Source organism: Babylonia areolata, chromosome 16 (genome assembly GCF_041734735.1).
Source record: "Babylonia areolata isolate BAREFJ2019XMU chromosome 16, ASM4173473v1, whole genome shotgun sequence".
NCBI lineage: Eukaryota > Metazoa > Mollusca > Gastropoda > Neogastropoda > Buccinidae > Babylonia > Babylonia areolata.
In genome coordinates, this window is record NC_134891.1 from 25282542 (window position 1) to 25302361 (window position 19820).

Genomic DNA, 19820 nt, shown 5'->3' on the forward strand with positions numbered 1-19820 from the left:
CCTGCCAAAATAATCCGAAAAAATTGCTGAGGAATAGTGCAGATAACGATTTTTCCACATATGAAGAATGATTAATTCTTAGTTTCAGTTACATAACCTCAAAAACAGGCATTTCCAATCCTCATGAATTGTGAAAATATGTTTGCTCGGTCGCCCATCACCTTGCCTGATCCTCCCGCTCCCATCTCTTCCCAATTTGATGTAAGTGTGTGTGTGTGTGTGTGTGATATGCGCACAAGTTTGTCTTTTGGATTATAATTATGTTATATAGATACGACCGTCTGCAAAGATAACTCTATAACCATTCATGTCCACCATGTGTAGGCTAAGTGTGCGTTGGCATTATGTACATATTCATGCGCATTTACCTTTTTTCCGTTCTATCCTTATATACCCATGCGCAAGATCTGTTTCTCAAAAAAACATTTTTCTCTTGTGTCTTGTTCAATATCTAGCATGTGTTCCGTCTTCACGACTTGAATGTGTGAGGTTGACAATATAATTATCTTTCAATGTGTTTTGATAATAATCTTTTCATGTGTTATTTATTTATGTTGAATCGTCAGAGCGAACAAAATGTTTGTATGGCCTGTCCAGTTTACTGACTCAGCATTATGTTTTCTGTATGCTGAATGCCAGAGTTGGGTGAGGATGGAGGTGAAGTGTTTGGTTCATCATGTGATTATGTGGATGGTGTGTCAGAATCGTGTCCGAAAAATAGGGCAATGTGCCAAAAGAGATAATGTTAAGGATGAAAAATTAATTGATTTAATTATTTTGTCATGTGACTTTGGAATTCATAATTATTTATTTCTAGGATGTGGAAACATGTCTGTCAGATTTCTTGCCAGAAAAAAAAAAAAGAACAAGAAAAGATGATCTGGGAACAGACTTGATGAAATAAACTTTCTGAATGACTCTTCGCGTGTGTGTGTGTGTGTGTGTTTGTGTGTGTGTGTGTGTATTCAAAATCAGCACTGATGGCTTTAAATAATCAATCTTCATCTGAACGAGCAGATATCATGTACGAAATTTTGTATTTAATCCACCGGTTAATTATGCAAGGTTCTGACATTTCACTCTTGTGGGTTCCTGGACATTCTAATCTTCGTGGTAATGAAATGGCCAATTTTTGTGCCAAGGAAGCTGCACCAAACAATTCAGTTTCAATCAATTACAATATTCCTGTTTCTGTTTCTGCTTTCATATCTGTGAAACTGCATGTTTGGTGCATATCTGTTATGCATGTGTGGGTGTATGTGTGAATGTGTGTCTTCACAACATATGCAAGCAAAGACATAAAGACTCTCTCTCTGTCCCTCTTTTTCCCACAGAAAAACAACCACCAAAAAAAACCACTCCTACAACCAATCAAAGATACCACTCAAGCTGTCAGCTTTATTCACACTTATTCAACTGTTCCTTCCATCACTCAATCATTCTCTTCTTCATCTCTTTGCTCTGTCGTTCAAACGCTACAGCCCCTCAGTCCTGCACAACAGAGGACAGGAGCTAGCGGCAGGAAGCTGGGACGATCACAGCAAGTCGGGAGGGTCATAGGAAGTTCGGAGGAAGCTGCTAGGGTCACAGGAAGCCGGGAGGGTCACAGGAAGCCGGGAGGGTCACAGGAAGCCACAGGGTCACAGGAAGCCGGGAGGGTCACAGGAAGCTGGGAGGGTCACAGGAAGCCGGGAGGGTCACAGGAGGGGTCACAGGAAGCCAGGAGGGTCACAGGAAGCTGGGAGGGTCACAGGAAGCCAGGAGGGTCACAGGAAGCCGGGAGGGTCAAAGGAAACCAGGAGGGTCACAGGAAGCCGGGAGGGGTCACAGGAAGCCGGGAGGGTCACAGGAAGCCTGAAGGGTCATAGGAAGCCGGGGAGTGGGGGGGGGTCACTTGAACAGGTGCTGATCAGGGTCATGCTGCAGCAGCGCCACCTCCTCTCTGCACGTCTCGCTGACGGACCAACAGCTGCGACTGCACGTGTACACCAGCACGGTGCCAAACTCCACCTGCGGTTCTGAACACAAGAGCAGTAAATAATCAATGGCGAGCAATCAGTGGACGTTTGATTCGGAACAGAGAACAAAAAGAAATGGTAACCTGGTGGATGTTTGGTTCTGAACACAGAGTAATAAATAATAAATGGAAACCTGGATGATGTTTGGTTCTGAACACAGCAGTAAATAATAAATGGCAACCTGGTGGATGTTTGGTTCTGAACACAGAGTAATAAATAATAAATGGCAACCTGGATGATGTTTGGTTCTGAACACAGAGCAGTAAATAATAAATGGCAACCTGGTTGATGTTTGGTTCTGAACACAGAGCAATAAATAATAAACAGTAATCTGAATGATGTTTGGTTCTGAATACAGAGCAGTAAATGATAAATGGCAACCTTTTTGATGTCTGATTCGAAACACATAGCAAAAAGAAACGGTAACTTGGTGCATGTTTGGTTCTGAACACAGATTAATAATAAACAGTAACCTGATGCAGATCTCATTCTGAACACAGAGCAATATAATAATAAACAGTAACCTGTTGGATATTTAGTTCTGAACACACAGTAATATAAACAGTAACCTGAGAATAATAACGTTTCTACATACCCACAGCAACCATCAAAAATAACAATTTTTCTATACATATATTATCATCATCATTATTATGAGCATTTATACCTCATCTTGAAACTAAGCCCTAGGTGTTTACAAATAAAAAATAAAAAAAAGCACACACACACACACACACACACACACACACAGTGACACACACACACACACACACACACACACACACACACACACACACACACACATGAATATCAAACAGGAAAAATTGAACACAAGAATTTGAAGAAACAAAACATTATTAAATCATTCAAACCCCTCCCCCGCCCCCTCCCACGCCCCCAAACACACACACAACACACACAGGCACGTTCGCACGCACGCACACACACAAGTCATAGTACACAATACTAAATAGTACACAATCAAAAATAAAACCTACAAATTCTGAAACTCTCAAACTTACAAACTCACTGATAGTCATTTTAGTTCATACTGGAAAAGAGATAGGTAAGTTGTTGAGAATTATTCAGGAGGGGGAAAAGGTGGGTCTTCAGACTGGATTTGAAAGACTGCAGCGAAGATGAGTGACGGAGAGGCTGAGAAAGTTGATTCCAAAGAACGGGGGGCTACAGTATATATACATATACCCACCACACCCTCCCAAACCCTTTCTCTACATAACCACTGCAACCATAAAAAAAAAATAATACAATTTCTTTACATTTTCCCACCACACCTCCAAAAATAATACCCTTTCCCCACATAAACCACTGCAACCATAATAAAAAAAAAACAACCAACCTTTCTTTACATATACCAAACTCATCCTCCAAAAATAATACACTTTCTATATAACCACAGCTATCATCAATAATCATACCCTTTCTATACACATAACCATAATCACCACACCTCCAGAAATAACACCCCACCACCCAGGGGGAAAGGATGGGGGGTTGAGGTGGTTGGGAAGGGCACCTACTCTGGCAGCCAAAGCTCTCACCTGATTGTGCGGGAAACTTGAGCAGTGGTATGAGGGGTGGGACAAGCTGGAGTTCAAACAGACGTGGCGCCTGGCACTGCTCGCACCTGCCTGCTGCCAGTGGCGCGCTCGCTTTGCTCATCAGCAAGGGGGACCCGTTCCACTGGTACCTGAGGGCGTGTCAGTCACACACTTACAGGATGATTTTTTCTTTAATGTAAAAAAAAAAGAAATGAAAAGAAAATGAAAATGTGAACCCGAACTCGCTAGAAAAGAAAAGAAAAAGAAAATCCCAAAGGAAGCCCCCCACATCAGTCAAGAGGGAGAGAAAAATACTGCAATGTGTTTGTGACCTCAAACGCACATTCACCTGTTGTTTCAAACGGTTGGTGTGTCCTCCAATTCAGGTGGACACACCCCAATTTTTGTGTGTGCCTGTGGGAGCCTGCGTGGAAGTATGCATTCCTGTGTGCGTGCATGTGCCTGCTGAGCATGTTCCTGTTTCTACAACCTATCAGTCTTAACAGGATTATCCTTGAAATCCTTGTTTTATACATGCGTGTTTGATCTCCTGCGTGCATTAACGACATGAAGGGAATTCTGGCATTACAGAAATTGGTAGAAATTGGCAGAGGCTGATCTGGGGTACTGAAAATATCTGCACCCTCAACTCACCAGACACGGACAGGGTTTGATCCATGAGTTCATGGATGCAGGAGATGAAAAGTCCAATAGTACTATACCCAATGCTGGAGATGAAAAGTCCAACAGTACTATACCCAATGCTGGAGATGAAAAGTTCAATAGTACTATACCCAATGCTGGAGATGAAAAGTCCAATAGTACTATACCCAATGCTGGAGACGAAAAGTCCAATAGTACTATACCCAATGCTGGAGATGAAAAGTCCAATAGTACTATACCCAATGCTGGAGATGAAAAGTCCAATAGTACTATACCCAATGCTGGAGACGAAAAGTCCAATGGTACTATACCCAATCGCCTATTGTGCCTGCCATGGACAGGGACACTACAGCACAAAGCTGTCAGTCAGCACTGGCCCTGGGCCCCACCTACCCGGCAGCATCAATGAAGCACCTCACAGCTTGGACTGCACAAGCAAGACTGTCTGTACTGCAACGCCATGTGAAAGGTAAGTTGTCAGTAATGTTTAACATGACTGTGTAATGGGTGTTTTATATAATCACGTATAGAAAACTAGAGGAAATGTGTTCATACATAAGATATCGCATGTGTGGGTTGTGTTCTTTCCACATTACGTTAGCTAAGCAAAGTGTCCATGCCAATGCTAAATATAATGTCTATTATATGTTATAAAACTGCACTGTTACACATGATGAAAATGTGTCCACCTTGACCAAATTGATAGAACAATATATTATAAGTATAATGACTTATGATGACGATGTTATTGTTAATGTACACTGTATTCTTTTTTTTTTTTCTTTCTTTGTTTTTTCCCCTTTCTTTTCCATCTACTCTGAATTGTTATAATGAATTCATATACAAAATAAAACGGTGGTCGACCCAAGAAAGTCCGGGAAAAAAAAAAAGTTGTCAGGGGTGACCAGGTAAGTTGTCAGGGGTGACCAGGTAAGTTGTGACCAGTTAAGTTGTGACCAGGCTGCATAATTTGTTAGGGTTGACCAGTTAGGGGTGACCGTTTAAGTTGTCAGGGGTGACCAGTTAGGGGTGACCAGTTAGAGGTGACCGTTTAAGTTGTCAGGGGTGACCAGTTAGGGGTGACCAGTTAGAGGTGACCGTTTAAGTTGTCAGGGGTGACCAGTTAGAGGTGACCGTTTAAGTTGTCAGGGGTGACCAGTTAGGGGTGACCAGTTAAGTTGTCCAGGGTGACCAGTTAAGTTGTCAGGGGTGACCAGTTAGGGGTGACCAGTTAAGTTGTCCAGGGTGACCAGTTAAGTTGTCAGGGGTGACCAGTTAAGTTGTCAGGGGTGACCAATTAGGGGTGACCAGTTAAGTTGTCAGGGGTAACCAGGTAAGTTGTCAGGGGGGTGACCAGTTAGGGGTGACCAGTTAAGTTGTCAGGGGTGACCAGTTGTCAGGGGTAACCAGGTAAGTTGTCAGGGGCGTGACCAGTTAGGGGTGACCAGTTAAGTTGTCAGGGGTGACCAGTTAAGTTGTCAGGGGGGTGACCAGTTAAGTTGTCAGGGGTGACCAGTTAGGGGTGACCAGTTGTCAGGGGTGACCAGTTAAGTTGTAAGGGGTGACCAGTTAGGGGTGACCAGTTAAGCTGTAAGGGGGGTGACCAGTTAGGGGTGACCAGTTAAGTTGTCAGGGGGGTGACCAGTTGTCAGGGGGGTGACCAGTTAGGGGTAACCAGTTAAGTTGTCAGGGGTGACCAGTTAAGTTGTAAGGGGTGACCAGTTAGGGGTGACCAGTTAAGTTGTAAGGGGTGACCAGTTAGGGGTGACCAGTTAAGCTGTCAGGGGGGTGACCAGTTAGGGGTGACCAGTTAAGTTGTAAGAGGTGACCAGTTAGGGGTGACCAGTTAAGTTGTCAGGGGTGACCAGGTAAGTTGTCAGGGGGGTGACAAGGTAAGTTGGTCAGGGGTGACCAGTTAGGGGTGACCAGTTAAGTTGTCAGGGGTGACCAGTTGTCAGGGGTAACCAGGTAAGTTGTCAGGGGTGACCAGTTAGGGGTGACCAGTTGTCAGGGGTGACCAGGTAAGTTGTCAGGGGGGTGACCAGGTAAGTCGTCAAGAGCGTGAGCGCAGTACGATGCCAGTCAGTGAAGAGACGCACAGGGGGCAGGGTGGCCAGTGTACTTTTCAGCCAGTTCACCACAAGGGTCAGACTTGTCAAGGAAAGCCCTCCAGCCTTGCAGGGTCAGACATGAGGTCGGTCTGTCTCACACAGCGCAATGCACAGGTGTGAGGCCCACGGACAGACGGGGACTAACAGAACAGAGAAGCTGTTGTTCAAAAGCTGCAGGGATTCATGGCTGGCCTGTGCATCAGCAGAGAAGTGACAGAAACCAGGACTGTATTTGTATTTGTATTTGTATTGCTTTTTTATCACAACAGATTTCTCTGTGTGAAATTCGGGCTGCTCTCCCCAGGGAGAGCGCGCCGCTATACTACAGCGTCACCCTTTTTTTTCTTTTTTTTTTTCCTGCGTGCAGTTTTATTTGTTTTTTCCTATCGAAGTGGATTTTTCTTCAGAATTTTGCCAGGAACAACCCTTTTGTTGCTGTGGGTTCTTTTACGTACGCGAAGTGCATGCTAGCACACTGGACCTCGGTTTATCGTCTCATCCGAATGACTAGCGCCCAGACCACCACTCAAGGTCTAGTGGAGGGGGAGAAAATATCGGCGGCTGAGCTGTGATTCAAACCAGCGCGCTCAGATTTTCTCGCTTCCTAGTCGGACGCGTTACCTCTAGGCCATCACTCCACACGTGACAACAATCAAAGCACCAAGGATTGACACAGTCGTGTATCCTGTTTGAAAACATGGTTACATGGCAAAGACAAGGAGTCAATGAAAGGACAGAAATGTATCAAATTAAAAAAAAAATAAATAAATAAATAAAAAATTGCCGCAAATGTTGGACAGGTCAGGAAATCCAAGATGGCTGCCAGAAAAGAGGACGCTGGTTCCAGTAACACAAGGGAGGTACCTACCAAGGGAGGCTATTTGCCACAGCTTGTTTCGATTTCTCCGCATAGCGGACTAGTAGTTTGGACAGGACAGGAATCCAGACCCCTGCCAGAGTCTGCGCCAGTGGGTCATGGTTAAGTATGTGTGATTAAAAGGAAATTTTCTATCTAAAATTACATTTAAATAACATACTTACTGTGGCCCACTAGTGCAGACTCCGGCAGGGGTCTGACATTCCGGGAGGTTATCGGCCGTAGTTTCGTCTGCTCCGCATGGGCGGATAGTTTGCACAGGACAGGAATGTCAGACCCCTGCCGGAGTCTGCACTAGTTGGGTCACGGTTAAGTATGTGTAATTAAAATTACATTTAAATAACATACTTACTGTGGCCCACTAGTGCAGACTCCGGCAGGGGTCTGACATTCCTGTCCTTTGCAAACTACTACCCGCCTATGCGGAGAAAACGGAAGTAGCTACGGCCGATAACCTACCGGAAGTAGGTAACGTCCCCTTTGCCCCCCTGACTAGCGCCCTCTTTTTCCGGCAACCATCATGACTCCTGCTCCTGTGCTCTTTTCTGTTTTATTTTGTGCTCAGTTCCGCCCTTAGTACACACAGCTGGTCAGAGGATTTTTTTTTTCTTCTCTTATTCTTTTTCCTTTTTCTTCTAAAAAAAAAAAGTGTGTCATTCGATTATTGCTACTCCTACCACCATCACCGATACTCTAGGAACTGTAAGGGTGTAACTTTGTTCTGTGAACAACGAAATAAAACAAAAGTGTCAACTTACCTGATAACACTAACACAACCGGATGATCCTCACCCACCCACTCCCCAGCTCCTTCCCACAGCTACCCACCCCCCTCTCCCCCCCCCCACCCCCCTCTCCCCCACACCCCTAACAACTCTTAAGCTCACCTTGTTCTCTCAATCCCAATCCTTTCCCAGGCCCCTCCTCCTACCTGATGCACTGCTGAGGACAGGCCTGAAGTCTCTTGATGAACTTGTAGCACTGCCTGTCGCCGTGTTTGACTTCTGTTTTGTCGTACGTCTCCGTGCTCCCTCCCTGCTGACCGCTGCTGGTGACACACAAATTTCCCCGCTATGATCAACAGTGCTGTCGTCCCAGGCCCATGGCAATGTGAGTGTGTGTGATGGGGGAGTAGAGAGAATGGGGGTGGGTAGATGGATGGTGGTGGTGGTGTGGTTCGAAAGGGAGAATGACCCGATTTTTTACCCCTTTTACCTTTTTATCCAAAATTTCATTTTACAATTTTTACAAAAAATCTGTGGCATGCAGATTACAATTATGTTCCTTTTTACATGTATGTATTTTAAGTGAAAATTTGCTGTCATCTCAGCCGTTTAATCATGTGTGTGTCTGTGTGTGGGTTTTAATGTGAGTGTTGGAGTGTAACAGTTGTAGCATTGATAGTATGTTACCTTGTGAGTTTTATGCACTGTGTTTTCAGAATATTAATGATTCTGTTTTATGTTTCTTCTATTTTTTTTATATACTTTCTTGCTTCACTTTAGGTACTAGATTGTAAAGCGCTTACAGCTTGCTTATGCTTGTATTATAGCGTTATATAAAAAATAAAATATTATATTATTATTGAAAAATATTATAGCAATTGAAGACAAAATTTGACAAAAAACAAGAATGCCAAAGAATCGACAAACAGACAGAAAATATGAGAAAAAAAACTTAGCCGTATGGAGAGCACAGGAACAGGAGTCATAATGGCTGCCGGAAAAAGAGGGCGCTAGCCAGCAGGACAAAGGGGAGGTTACCTACTTCCGGGAGGTTATCGGCCGTAGTTTCGTTTTCTCCGCATTGGCGGATAGTAGTTTGCACAGGACAGGAATGTCAGACCCCTGCCGGAGTCTGCACCAGTTGGGTCACGGTTAAGTATGTGTAATTAATTATGTTTTCTATGAGGTTTTCACCTTCATGCTACTGTGGCAAGGCTGGTACGCTGCTGTTGCCTGTGTGCACTGATGTATGTGCATGTGTTAGGAGGGAGGGGTGTAACCGGGTGTTTATGTATGTGGGTGGAGGAGGTTGAAGCAGGAAGTGAAATGTTGGCTTACCTTGTGTTTCAGTGTCAGTGGCATGTGGATTTCCTTGCACTGTCAACATCGATTTTATTACTTATGTTGGTGTTTCTATTGATGACGATGAAGGAGGAGGATGACGATGATGATGACGATGTTGCTATGGAGGTCCATTTTGGTTTGGGACTGCGTGACAAGGCTGTACTCTACGCTTCCTGTCATAATGATATCCCGGCGTTAACCAGGCCCGAGAGATACAGACACATGCAGTGTTGGTCAGGTGTTTATGTATGTGGGTGGAGGAGGCTGAAGCAGGAGATGAAATGTTGGCTTACCTTGTGTTTCAGTGTCAGTGGCATGTGGATTTCCTTGCATTGTCAACATTAATTTTATTACTTATGTTGGTGAATGTTGGCTTACCACGTGTTTCAGTGTCAGTGACATGTGGATTTTCTTGCATTGTCAACATCGATTTTATTACTTACGTTACTGTGTTTCATGTTTTATTGGATGTTCATGCTCGTGACCTTGATTGATATGAGTGATACTGCATGTACTCGAGCCAAAGACAAAACTTCTGTGAATTTACAGACTATTAATAAAGTTGTGTCTTATCTTTGTTTTGTTTTTCACACTGGTGCAGTGCACGGACATATCTATTCATAGGTTCGTGGGTGCAGTGTGAAGTAAAAGAGCATGAGCAGAAGGGAATCCCCAGGATTTTTATTTCTAGACAGTTGGTTAGCTGCCTGAGTGTACTTGGTGTGTCTTGAATTCAAAGAAAACTTAGCCTTCAAGGTAAACTGGACCCGCAGGTCCCTGCACATGTCAAGGGTAACTTGCCTTCTGGCAAAATGATTTTTGTCTTGAATATGGCCCCTGGGAAGCCTGAATTTTATGAACAAACCAGAACACAGAAGACAAGGACTCCAAAGAATCGATAGACAGATAGAAAATACGAAAAAAAAAACTTAGCCGTATGCAGTGCACAGGAACAGGTGTCGAGATGGCTGCCGGAAAAAAGAGGACGCTAGCTAGCGGGACAAAGGGGAGGTTACCTACTTCCGGGAGGTTATCAGTCGTAGTTGCTTTCATTTTCTCCACATAGGCGGATAGTAGTTTGCACAGGACAGGAATGTCAGACCCCTGCCGGAGTCTGCACTAGTTGGGTCACGGTTAAGTATGTGTAATTAAAAGCAGATTAACTCCAGTTGTTTAGTGCAGACGATTGTTGCAGAACCAAAACAGACAAACGAGAACTACCCTGCAGCAGAAAGGCGAGAGGAGAACTCCGGTCCTTCTCTCTGCTGGTAGTCCTTCAGCAGCGTGGCGACATGATCCGCCATCTCATCCTCCAACTCTGCCTCGGCAAACACGTTCAGGTAGTACGCTGGAAACGCTTCTCCTCCCACTGCATCTGTCATCTGAAAAGAAAAAAAATTTTCATCCAACACAATCAGTCTGTTGTGAGCTGCCTTCCTGACTGAATTATCAATGTTCACTCTTACAGTCTTGGTTTAAAGTTGCCCTTCTGATCTGGTCATTTTCACTCTTAAAAATCACCTCTCTTACAGGCTTAGTAAAAACCACCTCTCTGACTAGATGGCTTTGACTACGTTAAGTTAACTAGGTGACTAAATTGTACAGTTTCCATAATATTTACACTTTACATTGCTTTTTTTATTTCTTTATTGAGGAATCATACTGATTCCTTAATATTCATTCTCTAAATTGTTTCATTGGGTAATCACACATAGATTCCTAATTTTTCAGCCTTTAAACTGCCTTTCTGATTGGGTAATCACACAAAGATCCCTCAATTTTCACCCTTCCAACTGCCTTTTTGACTGGATAATCACAAAAACATCCCTTAATAAACTGCTTTCAGCTTCATGCTCCTGTACATTTTCTGTTGATGCACTGACCAGAAGTGGAGTGATGGCCTAGAGGTAACGCGTCCGCCTAGGAAGCAAGAGAATCTGAGCGCGCTGGTTCGAATCACGGCTCAGCCGCCGATATTTTCTCCCCCTCCACTAGACCTTGAGTGGTAGTCTGGATGCTAGTCATTCAGATGAGACGATAAACCAAGGTCCCATGTGCAGCATGCACTTAGCACACGTAGAAGAACCCACAGCAACAAAAGGGTTGTTCCTGGCAAAATTCTGTAGAAAAATCCACTTCGATAGGAAAAACAAACAAAACTGCACGCAGGTAAAAAATACAAAAAAAATGGGTGGCGCTGTAGTGTAGCGACGCGCTCTCCCTGGGGAGAGCAGCCCGAATTTCACACAGAGAAATCTGTTGTGATAAAAAGAAATACAAAATACATGCAAGTTTACCTGAGGTGTACTTCTTCAGGTCAAAACTACTGACTGTTGTGCAAGAAAGAAGCTGGCAATGGGAGGAGGGAGTGGGAAAGATTGGGGGGGTTGGGGAGGCTCAGGGGGGATCGGGAGGGGTTGGGGGAGAGGGTGATGTGGGGGGGGGGGGGATTCAGAGAACAGGCATTGGATGGCAGTGAAACATGAAGCAATGGGTTAAAATCTAAATAACACAGAGAAATAGTGGGAGAAAGTAGCTGCATAAACTAGAGAGAGAGGGAGAGAGAGAGAGAGAAAGAGAGATACAGAGTGAGAAGGAGTGAATGAACAAACTTTTTTTTTTAATTTTCAGGCGAAAAAAGGAATAAGCAAATCATTAGACTTGTTTTCACCCTACCCTCATAAAGCGAAAATAGAACACCCACAATGCAAAAAGCATATACATGAATTATAACACTGCAAAGGGAAATTTCAAATTATGTAAAGACAAAAAAAAAAAACAACTCATAAATAGGTGCATAAATATAACTTACAACACACAGAGAGAGAGTTACAGAGAGAAAGAGAGAGCAACCAGAAAGAGATGGAGGGAGAGAGAGAATAGTAAACCAGATTTTGCTTCCAAGCACACCTTGGTATCTATCTATCTATCTATTATACATATATATATATATATATATATATATATAAAATACAATTTGACTTAATTATGGAGAATAACAAATGTGCTTCGGACAAATACGATATCTGCAGTGTAAATTAACAGATGAAATTTTCGCCACCAAAGGTTTGTACATACTCAAGTTACTGTTATAATACTTTCAATCAATAGATAAAGATTAAAAAAAAATTTTTTTAAATGGTGTATGACTATCACGTAATAAAAATTCCAGAATTCAAGACTTCTTAGACTAGAGCAATATATTCCCAAAGATGTGACGAAAACATGACATAAAACTCTGAAAAAAAAACAGCACAGGGTTGCTCGCAGCACCAGTACTCAGCTCTTTCACCATCATTTTAAAGAAAAAGTCTAAAAAGCTGCAATGTGTGTCAGCAATTTACTAACCGAAACCACAGAATCCACTCCTTTACTGGCCAATAGTGGCACTACATCACAAAGGATTCTACTGTGATCCTTTTTATTTTTTTTTGTTTTGTTTTGTTTTTTTGGGGGGTTTTTTTTTTGCATTTTTATTCTTTACGTTCTTGAATGATTAAAAAACAAAAACAACAAAAACAAAATGACAAACCACACCACACATGCATGCACACATATCCACATACGCGGAACACACACACACACACACACACACACACTCAATGACTCATGCACACATTGTGACACACATGATCGCACACACCCAACACACACACACACACACATACACACACACACACACTCAATGACTCATGTACACATTGTGACACACATAATCGCACACACCAAACACACACATGCACACACACACACGTATGCATACAAACTTTTAATTCAAACTAATTTAACCTAATCTAACCAAATCTAACCTTAATTTTTTTTTTCAAGTAATATCTCACTGAAGACTCCACACAAACACACACACACACACACACACACACAGAGGACACACACAAACACACACACACACACGAAGGACACACACACACACACACACACACACACACACACACAACCATACACCAAACCATACCCTATCAAAACACCAAAACTACCGTGTTCTCGCTGCCCTCACGACTCTCCCCAGACTCCTTCCCGCCAGCCAGCAATCCCACCATCCTCTGCAGTCCCTCCTCATCCATGGCCACGGCCACAGCCTCAGCCTCAACCTCCTCCGAAGGCTCCACCCCAACAACGCTGCCGCCACCAGCAGTGGCGAAACGGAAACCTGTGCACTCCAACGGTGTCCCTCCCATCGGCACATCTCCATCTCCACCGAGGCTTGGTGAATCTGTGCCGTCACCTTCGCCCGGTCTCGGTGAATGCCTGTCTGAAGACTCCGACTGAGGCAACTCCTCATCGTCCCTGGCTGCCGGGTGGAGATTGTTGGAGATTCGCATCTCCGACAGTCTGTCTGTCATGTCTTGCCGGGTTGAGGGAGGGTCGTCAGCTGCACGTCATATTATTGCTTGTATGATGAAACTGGATAAATAATTGAATGAAAGGAAGGAAAAACAACGAAGAAGAGAAACTGAGGACATGAATGGCAAATGGTGATACGGGGAGCAGGAGGCTATGGAGAGGAGGTAGTGGGATATATGTATATATATATAGATATCTATGTATGTGTGTGTGTGTGTGTGTGTGTGTGTGTGCACGTGTGTGTGTATGTACATATGTGTGTATGTACATGTATCCCAGAGACAGAAAGAGAATGAGGGACAAAACAGAAACTGTATTTCCATCAAATAAATGTTTCTGTATTTTGTGTATCTGTCTGTGTGACTCAGATTTCAGAACTTAAGTATTATCAAAATAATATATATATATATATATATCAAAATAATATATATATATTGTAGTTTAACATAGACAGTTAACATGATTATGTGTGTGTGCACGCATGTCTGTGTATGCATGTATGGTATCAGTATGTGATACACACGTGTCATTGTGATATGTGCGCACACACTCATACTTGTCACGCATACACACACATTCGTTTTGTGTGTCTGTGTGTGTGTATGTGTGTGTGGTTTGACCACATTAATTTTAGTAAACATATGATATTTTGATTTGAACTCTGTGTGTGTGTGTGTGTGTGTGTGTGTGTGTGTGTGAATCTGACTAGAGTCTAACCTTGACCGAAGTCCTCACAGTCTTGACCCCAGTCATCCTGGTCAACGCCCCAGTCGTCTTGACCTGTTGTCCAGCCTCCTTCCTCACCACCGCTCACCTCTGCCTGCTGGCTGGACCTTTCATCAAGCAGCTGTGTACGTATCACCCTCCACCTGCATCAACAACACACCTTTAAAAAAAAAAACCCTTGTCAATCAAACTAAAAAATCTATATTAATCATATCTAAACGACTGTGGTTTCAACATGAACAATGTGGCTGTATGTTAGTGCAAGAGCTAGAGTGTGGTGGATTTTTTTTCATTAAAAAGAAATAACAATAATAAAAAGTTACACATATAATATGTGAAAGGTTATTTGACAATAGCAATTTCTTCATACATACCCCTCACTCTGCAGGGAACAAGGCTTCACTGGACAGACAAAGATGTGCAGACATCTGTGAAAGGGGGAGTCAGACAGGGGACAATATACTTGAGTGACCAGAGTCATCTTCCTTTGGCACTTTGGGCAACATGGCAAGGGTGTGTTCTGGTTAAACCAGTCCTGCAACAAAGGTGGCAACATGGATTGTAAACACAAGTGATTAGACAACAGGGTGTCATGTGTGAACATGCATGGTGACATGCAAGTGTGTGCTGTGCATGTACAAGCGTGTGTATTAATGTGCACACATAAATGTACATGTGTGCATGCTTGTACATGAGTGCAAGAAACATGTGAGTCGCCCATGTCACAGCTAATTGAAGATATAACAGACTGTAGTGTACAGTGTAAAGGAACTTCGAACTGTCAGTTAATTATAATAATAATGGTCTTTATATTGCGCTGAATCTTGTGCAGAGACAAATCAAAGCGCTTTCGCACCAGTCATTCACACCCATGCATAACTCTAAAACTGTAGAAACTAAAGACAAGGAAGGGCAGGCAAGGGAGGCTATTTTGGGAAGAGGTGGGTTTTTAGGCCAGACTTGAATTAGTTGAAAGAGCTGAGTGTGGAGACTTGACGAAGCGAAAGAGGAAGTTCATTCCAATCACAAGGTCCAGAGACAGAGAAAGAACGGCGGCCAACACTCAAGTGTTTGAGTCTGGGTATGCGTAAACAGAGTGGATCCGAAGCCAATCATAGTGAGCGAGATGGAGTGTAGAGGTGAACTTGTGAAGGCAACCACAGAGATAGGAAGGGGCAGTTTTGTGAATACATCTATAATTATGGACAGATACCCTGAGTATCTGATGGAGGAGCGGCAGGTTATGTCCAACTAATTCGCCAAAGTAGTACTGGATATCACACCATAGAAAAGTTATGAATTATTATTATTATTAGAAGAAGAAGAAGTAGTAGTAGTAGTAATTTGTTGCACGAGCATGTGTGTTTGTTTGGTATTTTTCCCACGAGGCTCGCCTGGTGGTTCTGTGCATTCATTTCAAGGTCTTCAAAAAAACCCATCCCAAAGAAAGCATTTTGTTAGCATTTAATTTCGAATCTATACACTTTCGCTAGCAGCTCAGAAAGTCTATGCATTTCGCTAACAAAACCGTTGTCCATAACAATAATATTAGTTTTATTACCCTACAGTCCTGTTATTATTTTTTGTAGATCTCGATCTAACTGTACGATAGAAAAGGTTACAGGTCCGATAGCCCTTTACGGCTATCGGGACAATGAATTATTGTTCACTGTATGAAGGGTTCGGCTTGTTTTTAACTAAGAGGTCGAAAAGAACAAAAGTTCCGTTTCACTTTCTGGCCCACGACTGGGTCTACCTCTAGAAAGGCAAACGTGTGACCTGTACACTTACCGGTGTTCCACCGACTTTGTTGGTTTCCCAGGTTGTGATTTCGTCTGAATTCACTTGTCTATCAGGGACCCCAAGGAGCAACGACATCGTTGATGTGCTCGACGTTCGAGTGCTAAACCAGAGATTTTGGAGTACACAAAACCACGTGGTTATCTTTCTTTTCCTGTACTGTTTAAAGATTAACGAATATTTACAACAATGAAATAATTGGTGGCGATCTCAAGTCCCATAAAATGTGCTAAAAGAAAACTTAAAAAGTTCGGTTCTTTTTTATGGTCTTTTCTGTTGTTTAGATCAATGTTATTTCAGTGCTAGATAGATTGGGCGAAATAAGAATAGCGCCATTTAAAAACTATTAAGGGAGATAACTTCAGTAAATATTACACCTAGGAATTGTTTCCCATGGAAAACGGAAGAGAGAGAAATTAAATATCTTTTTTTTACTTTTCTTTTTGTGTGTGAGAGTAGTGTAGTAAGCAAGACTTTTTTTTGCATCCAGCCCTCGAAAGCTAGAGAGAAATAGGGAGAGAGACAGAGAATGAGACAGAGACACAGACAGAGAGTGTGTGTGTGTGTGTGTGTGTGTGTGTGTGTAATTGCGCAGGCTTTTGTCAAAAGTATCTTTTTTTTTATAATACATAATGATATATAACTAACCATTATGATGAGTGTTCATATTTGTATTTAAATATCATCATTTATGAATATTCAGTTCTATTCCTTTCTCTTTTTTTCTTTTTTTTTTTTAACATCTCATCGTATCGTATGGTATCGTATCATAATTTATATTATATTACATCACATCACATGATATGATATAATATATGATATGATATGTGTGATGTGATATGATGTGATGTGATGTTATGTAGTATTGCATTGAATTGTATCATATCGTATCATATGATATGATATTGTATTGTGTTGTATTAATTGTTATGTTATGTTTATGTTATATGATATGATATCGTATCATATCATATTACTGGTTTGACTTCCATGTGATTACATACAACAATGATTTTAATGAAGACAGATGTCAACATTAAAGCATTACTGAGACGGTCGTGCCCTACGTCCAAGGGACAATACTGTGCCTAAGATGTTCACACGGGGTTCAATTGGTGGTTAGTTCCCTTAGACTTATTTCTAATTGGCCCTCCCCACCTGAAGAGCTGGTTAAGAGGATGCACGAACACATGCACATCTACATTATCCTGTCCGTCTGTCTGTCTCTGTCATTCTGTTGTCACTGTGCCTATCTCTGCTTGTAAGTTTGCCTTTCTGCCCATGTCAGCCCGTTTTCTACACACACACACACACACACACACACACACACACCCTCTCCCTCCGCTATCTTCTTCTGTCTATTTCTGTGTTAGTGTGACTGTCAGTCTCCCTCATTCTTCCTTTAGTTTGTTTTCTGCTTGTCATTTGCATCTTACGATGATGTCATCTTCAGTACTGCCACATGATAACAATAGCCGAGGGTCCCGGGTTCGAATCTCTGTAACAGGTGGAGATTTTTCCGATCTCCCAGGTCAACATATGTGCCTGAACCCCCTTCGTGTGTATACACACGCAGAAGATCAAATACTCACGTTAAAAACTTGAAACCCTTATAATAAGTTAAAGCAGAGAGCTTTGCGAACTACCCCGGCGCAAACCCCGACCAACTCTTGAACATTTTTCCTATCGCCGGCATACACTGCCGACAAGACCATGAGCCGGCCTTATCTAAACAAACTGTCAAACGAAAGAGGGGGCGGGTCGTGACGAGCGTAGCACAGCGAACATCACAACAACAACAACAACAAAAAAAGAAGAAGAAAAAAAAAAGAAATGGGCAATGGAGAGATCGATGAAATCCTCTCGGGTTCACTGTCAGTAACAGCATGGTGACAGTGCAGCGAACACTCGTTCCAATCAGCTCTTCTTCTCCTTCTTCCAGGGAAGCGACCGCAATCGTAACCATTTATTGTTGTCACTTTGGAGGAGGTCGGAAGCGGGGAAAAAATAAAATAAAATAAAATAAATTAAAATAATTTTTTTTAAAAACTTGAAAAAAAAAAATATATACATATATATAGTGAGTCTGGAAGCCCTTGACACGAAGGTGTTTATGGTTGTGGCCTCCACTGACGACGCTCTGGGGCAGGCTGTTCCAGCCTCGGATTGTTCTTGGTAGGCCGGAAGGACTGTTGCTGATATTCAAGTTGTGTGCGGCATCTTCAGTGTTCAGTTCGGGGTGTATTGAGGGTGTCAGGTGGGCTCTCCTCTGTCGGGCTACGGCAGGCTCCATCTTTTGTTTCATGCTGTTTATGCATACCATTTCATGCCGAATTGTGTACAGCATCGCCATCGTAGTCCACTCAATCATGTCTGATACGCTGGACTGAGGTGTTACGACAGCGCCTCAAGACGAAGCGTGCTGCTCTGCGCTGGATAACCTCCATCTTATCAATACTCTCCTGCGTGTGGAGGTCCCAGACTGTTGCAGCATATTCCATGATGGGTCGTACAAGGGTCTTGTATGCTGTCTCTTTGACTGATTCTCCGGGAGCTGATTTTTAGATTTTGCCTTTACCGGAAGCCGAGGGTCTTGGTGGCTTTTGAGCAAACATTGTTGACAATGTTCAATGATCTGGTCAGGAAAGACACTGACAGCTCTGTGGGGTATCACATGTCTTTGTCTGCACCCGCAGCGGGGGTCTGTTGTGAACGCACGAACTGCCATGTTTGTTTTGTTTGTTTCTGTAAATATGACAGCTGGTTCTGTTTACATTTACCAAAGTCACGTGACAATCAGGCGAACTTGCTCGAGAACTTGAAGAGCAGACGGAACTGCATGAGTGATGTCACCATGCACTTAAATTTGATCTTAAGATCACCAAGGGTTTTAAACACTTCAAAACTGATCGTCGATGACTAAAAAATAACCAAACCAACCCACGAGGTCAAGCACAGATGTATCAATATGGCCTTGACCTTTCCAACGTTATTGTCCATTCGGGGTACACGCCATCAGCTGGGTTTAAAAATATATAAAGTATTATACTTCATCTATTTTTTTGTGTTGAATTGGCGTACAATATGTCTGTGGTTAAACAACAATACCAACAGCAAAGAAAGAAATATCATTAATGAACGTTTTTGTTTTATTCTTTTCGAATAAATGAATAAATTTATGTACTCCGACACCAATATTTCCTTTTACCCAGCTGTTTCTTTTAACGATAACATTAATTGATGCCATCTTGTTTCATTTCATTTCATCTATTTTACTTCCTTTTGTTTTGGTTGTTTCGGTGCCTTTGTATAATCGCTTGCCAACGATCGAGATGATTCTGATGTCACAGTAAACTGAAGCAGAGCCACAGTCAGGACAATGACTAGAATTTGGAAGGCCAGGAGCATATATATATATATATATATATATATAGAGAGAGAGAGAGAGAGAGAGAGAGAGAGAGAGAGATACATACATACATACATACATACATACATACATACATATATACTCACTGAGCACGGTACATACACTATACATACATACATACTGTACATTCTTACATGTGTGTGTGTGTGTGTGTGTGTGTGTGTGTGTGTCACGGTGTGTGTCACGTGTGTGTGTGTGTGTGT

General features: G+C 42.6%; 1 protein-coding gene across 2 annotated transcripts; it reads right to left on the bottom strand.

The window, feature by feature from the left end:
• Positions 1-1376: 1376 nt before the first annotated feature.
• On the bottom strand, positions 1377-16675 carry LOC143290943 (programmed cell death protein 2-like). 2 transcript variants are annotated; one of them, XM_076600516.1, is made up of 8 exons: positions 16179-16675; positions 14762-14922; positions 14379-14530; positions 13295-13689; positions 10521-10681; positions 8162-8275; positions 3581-3729; positions 1377-2018 (listed from the first exon to the last, which is right to left on the bottom strand). In XM_076600516.1, exons 1-8 carry the CDS (start codon positions 16263-16265, stop codon positions 1891-1893), a joined length of 1347 nt encoding a protein of 448 aa, XP_076456631.1. In that variant the 5' UTR covers positions 16266-16675; the 3' UTR covers positions 1377-1890. The 2 variants fall into 2 exon arrangements, with proteins under 2 accessions (XP_076456631.1, XP_076456630.1); XM_076600515.1 differs by having other exon boundaries at positions 8162-8278; positions 16179-16672.
• Positions 16676-19820: the final 3145 nt, after the last annotated feature.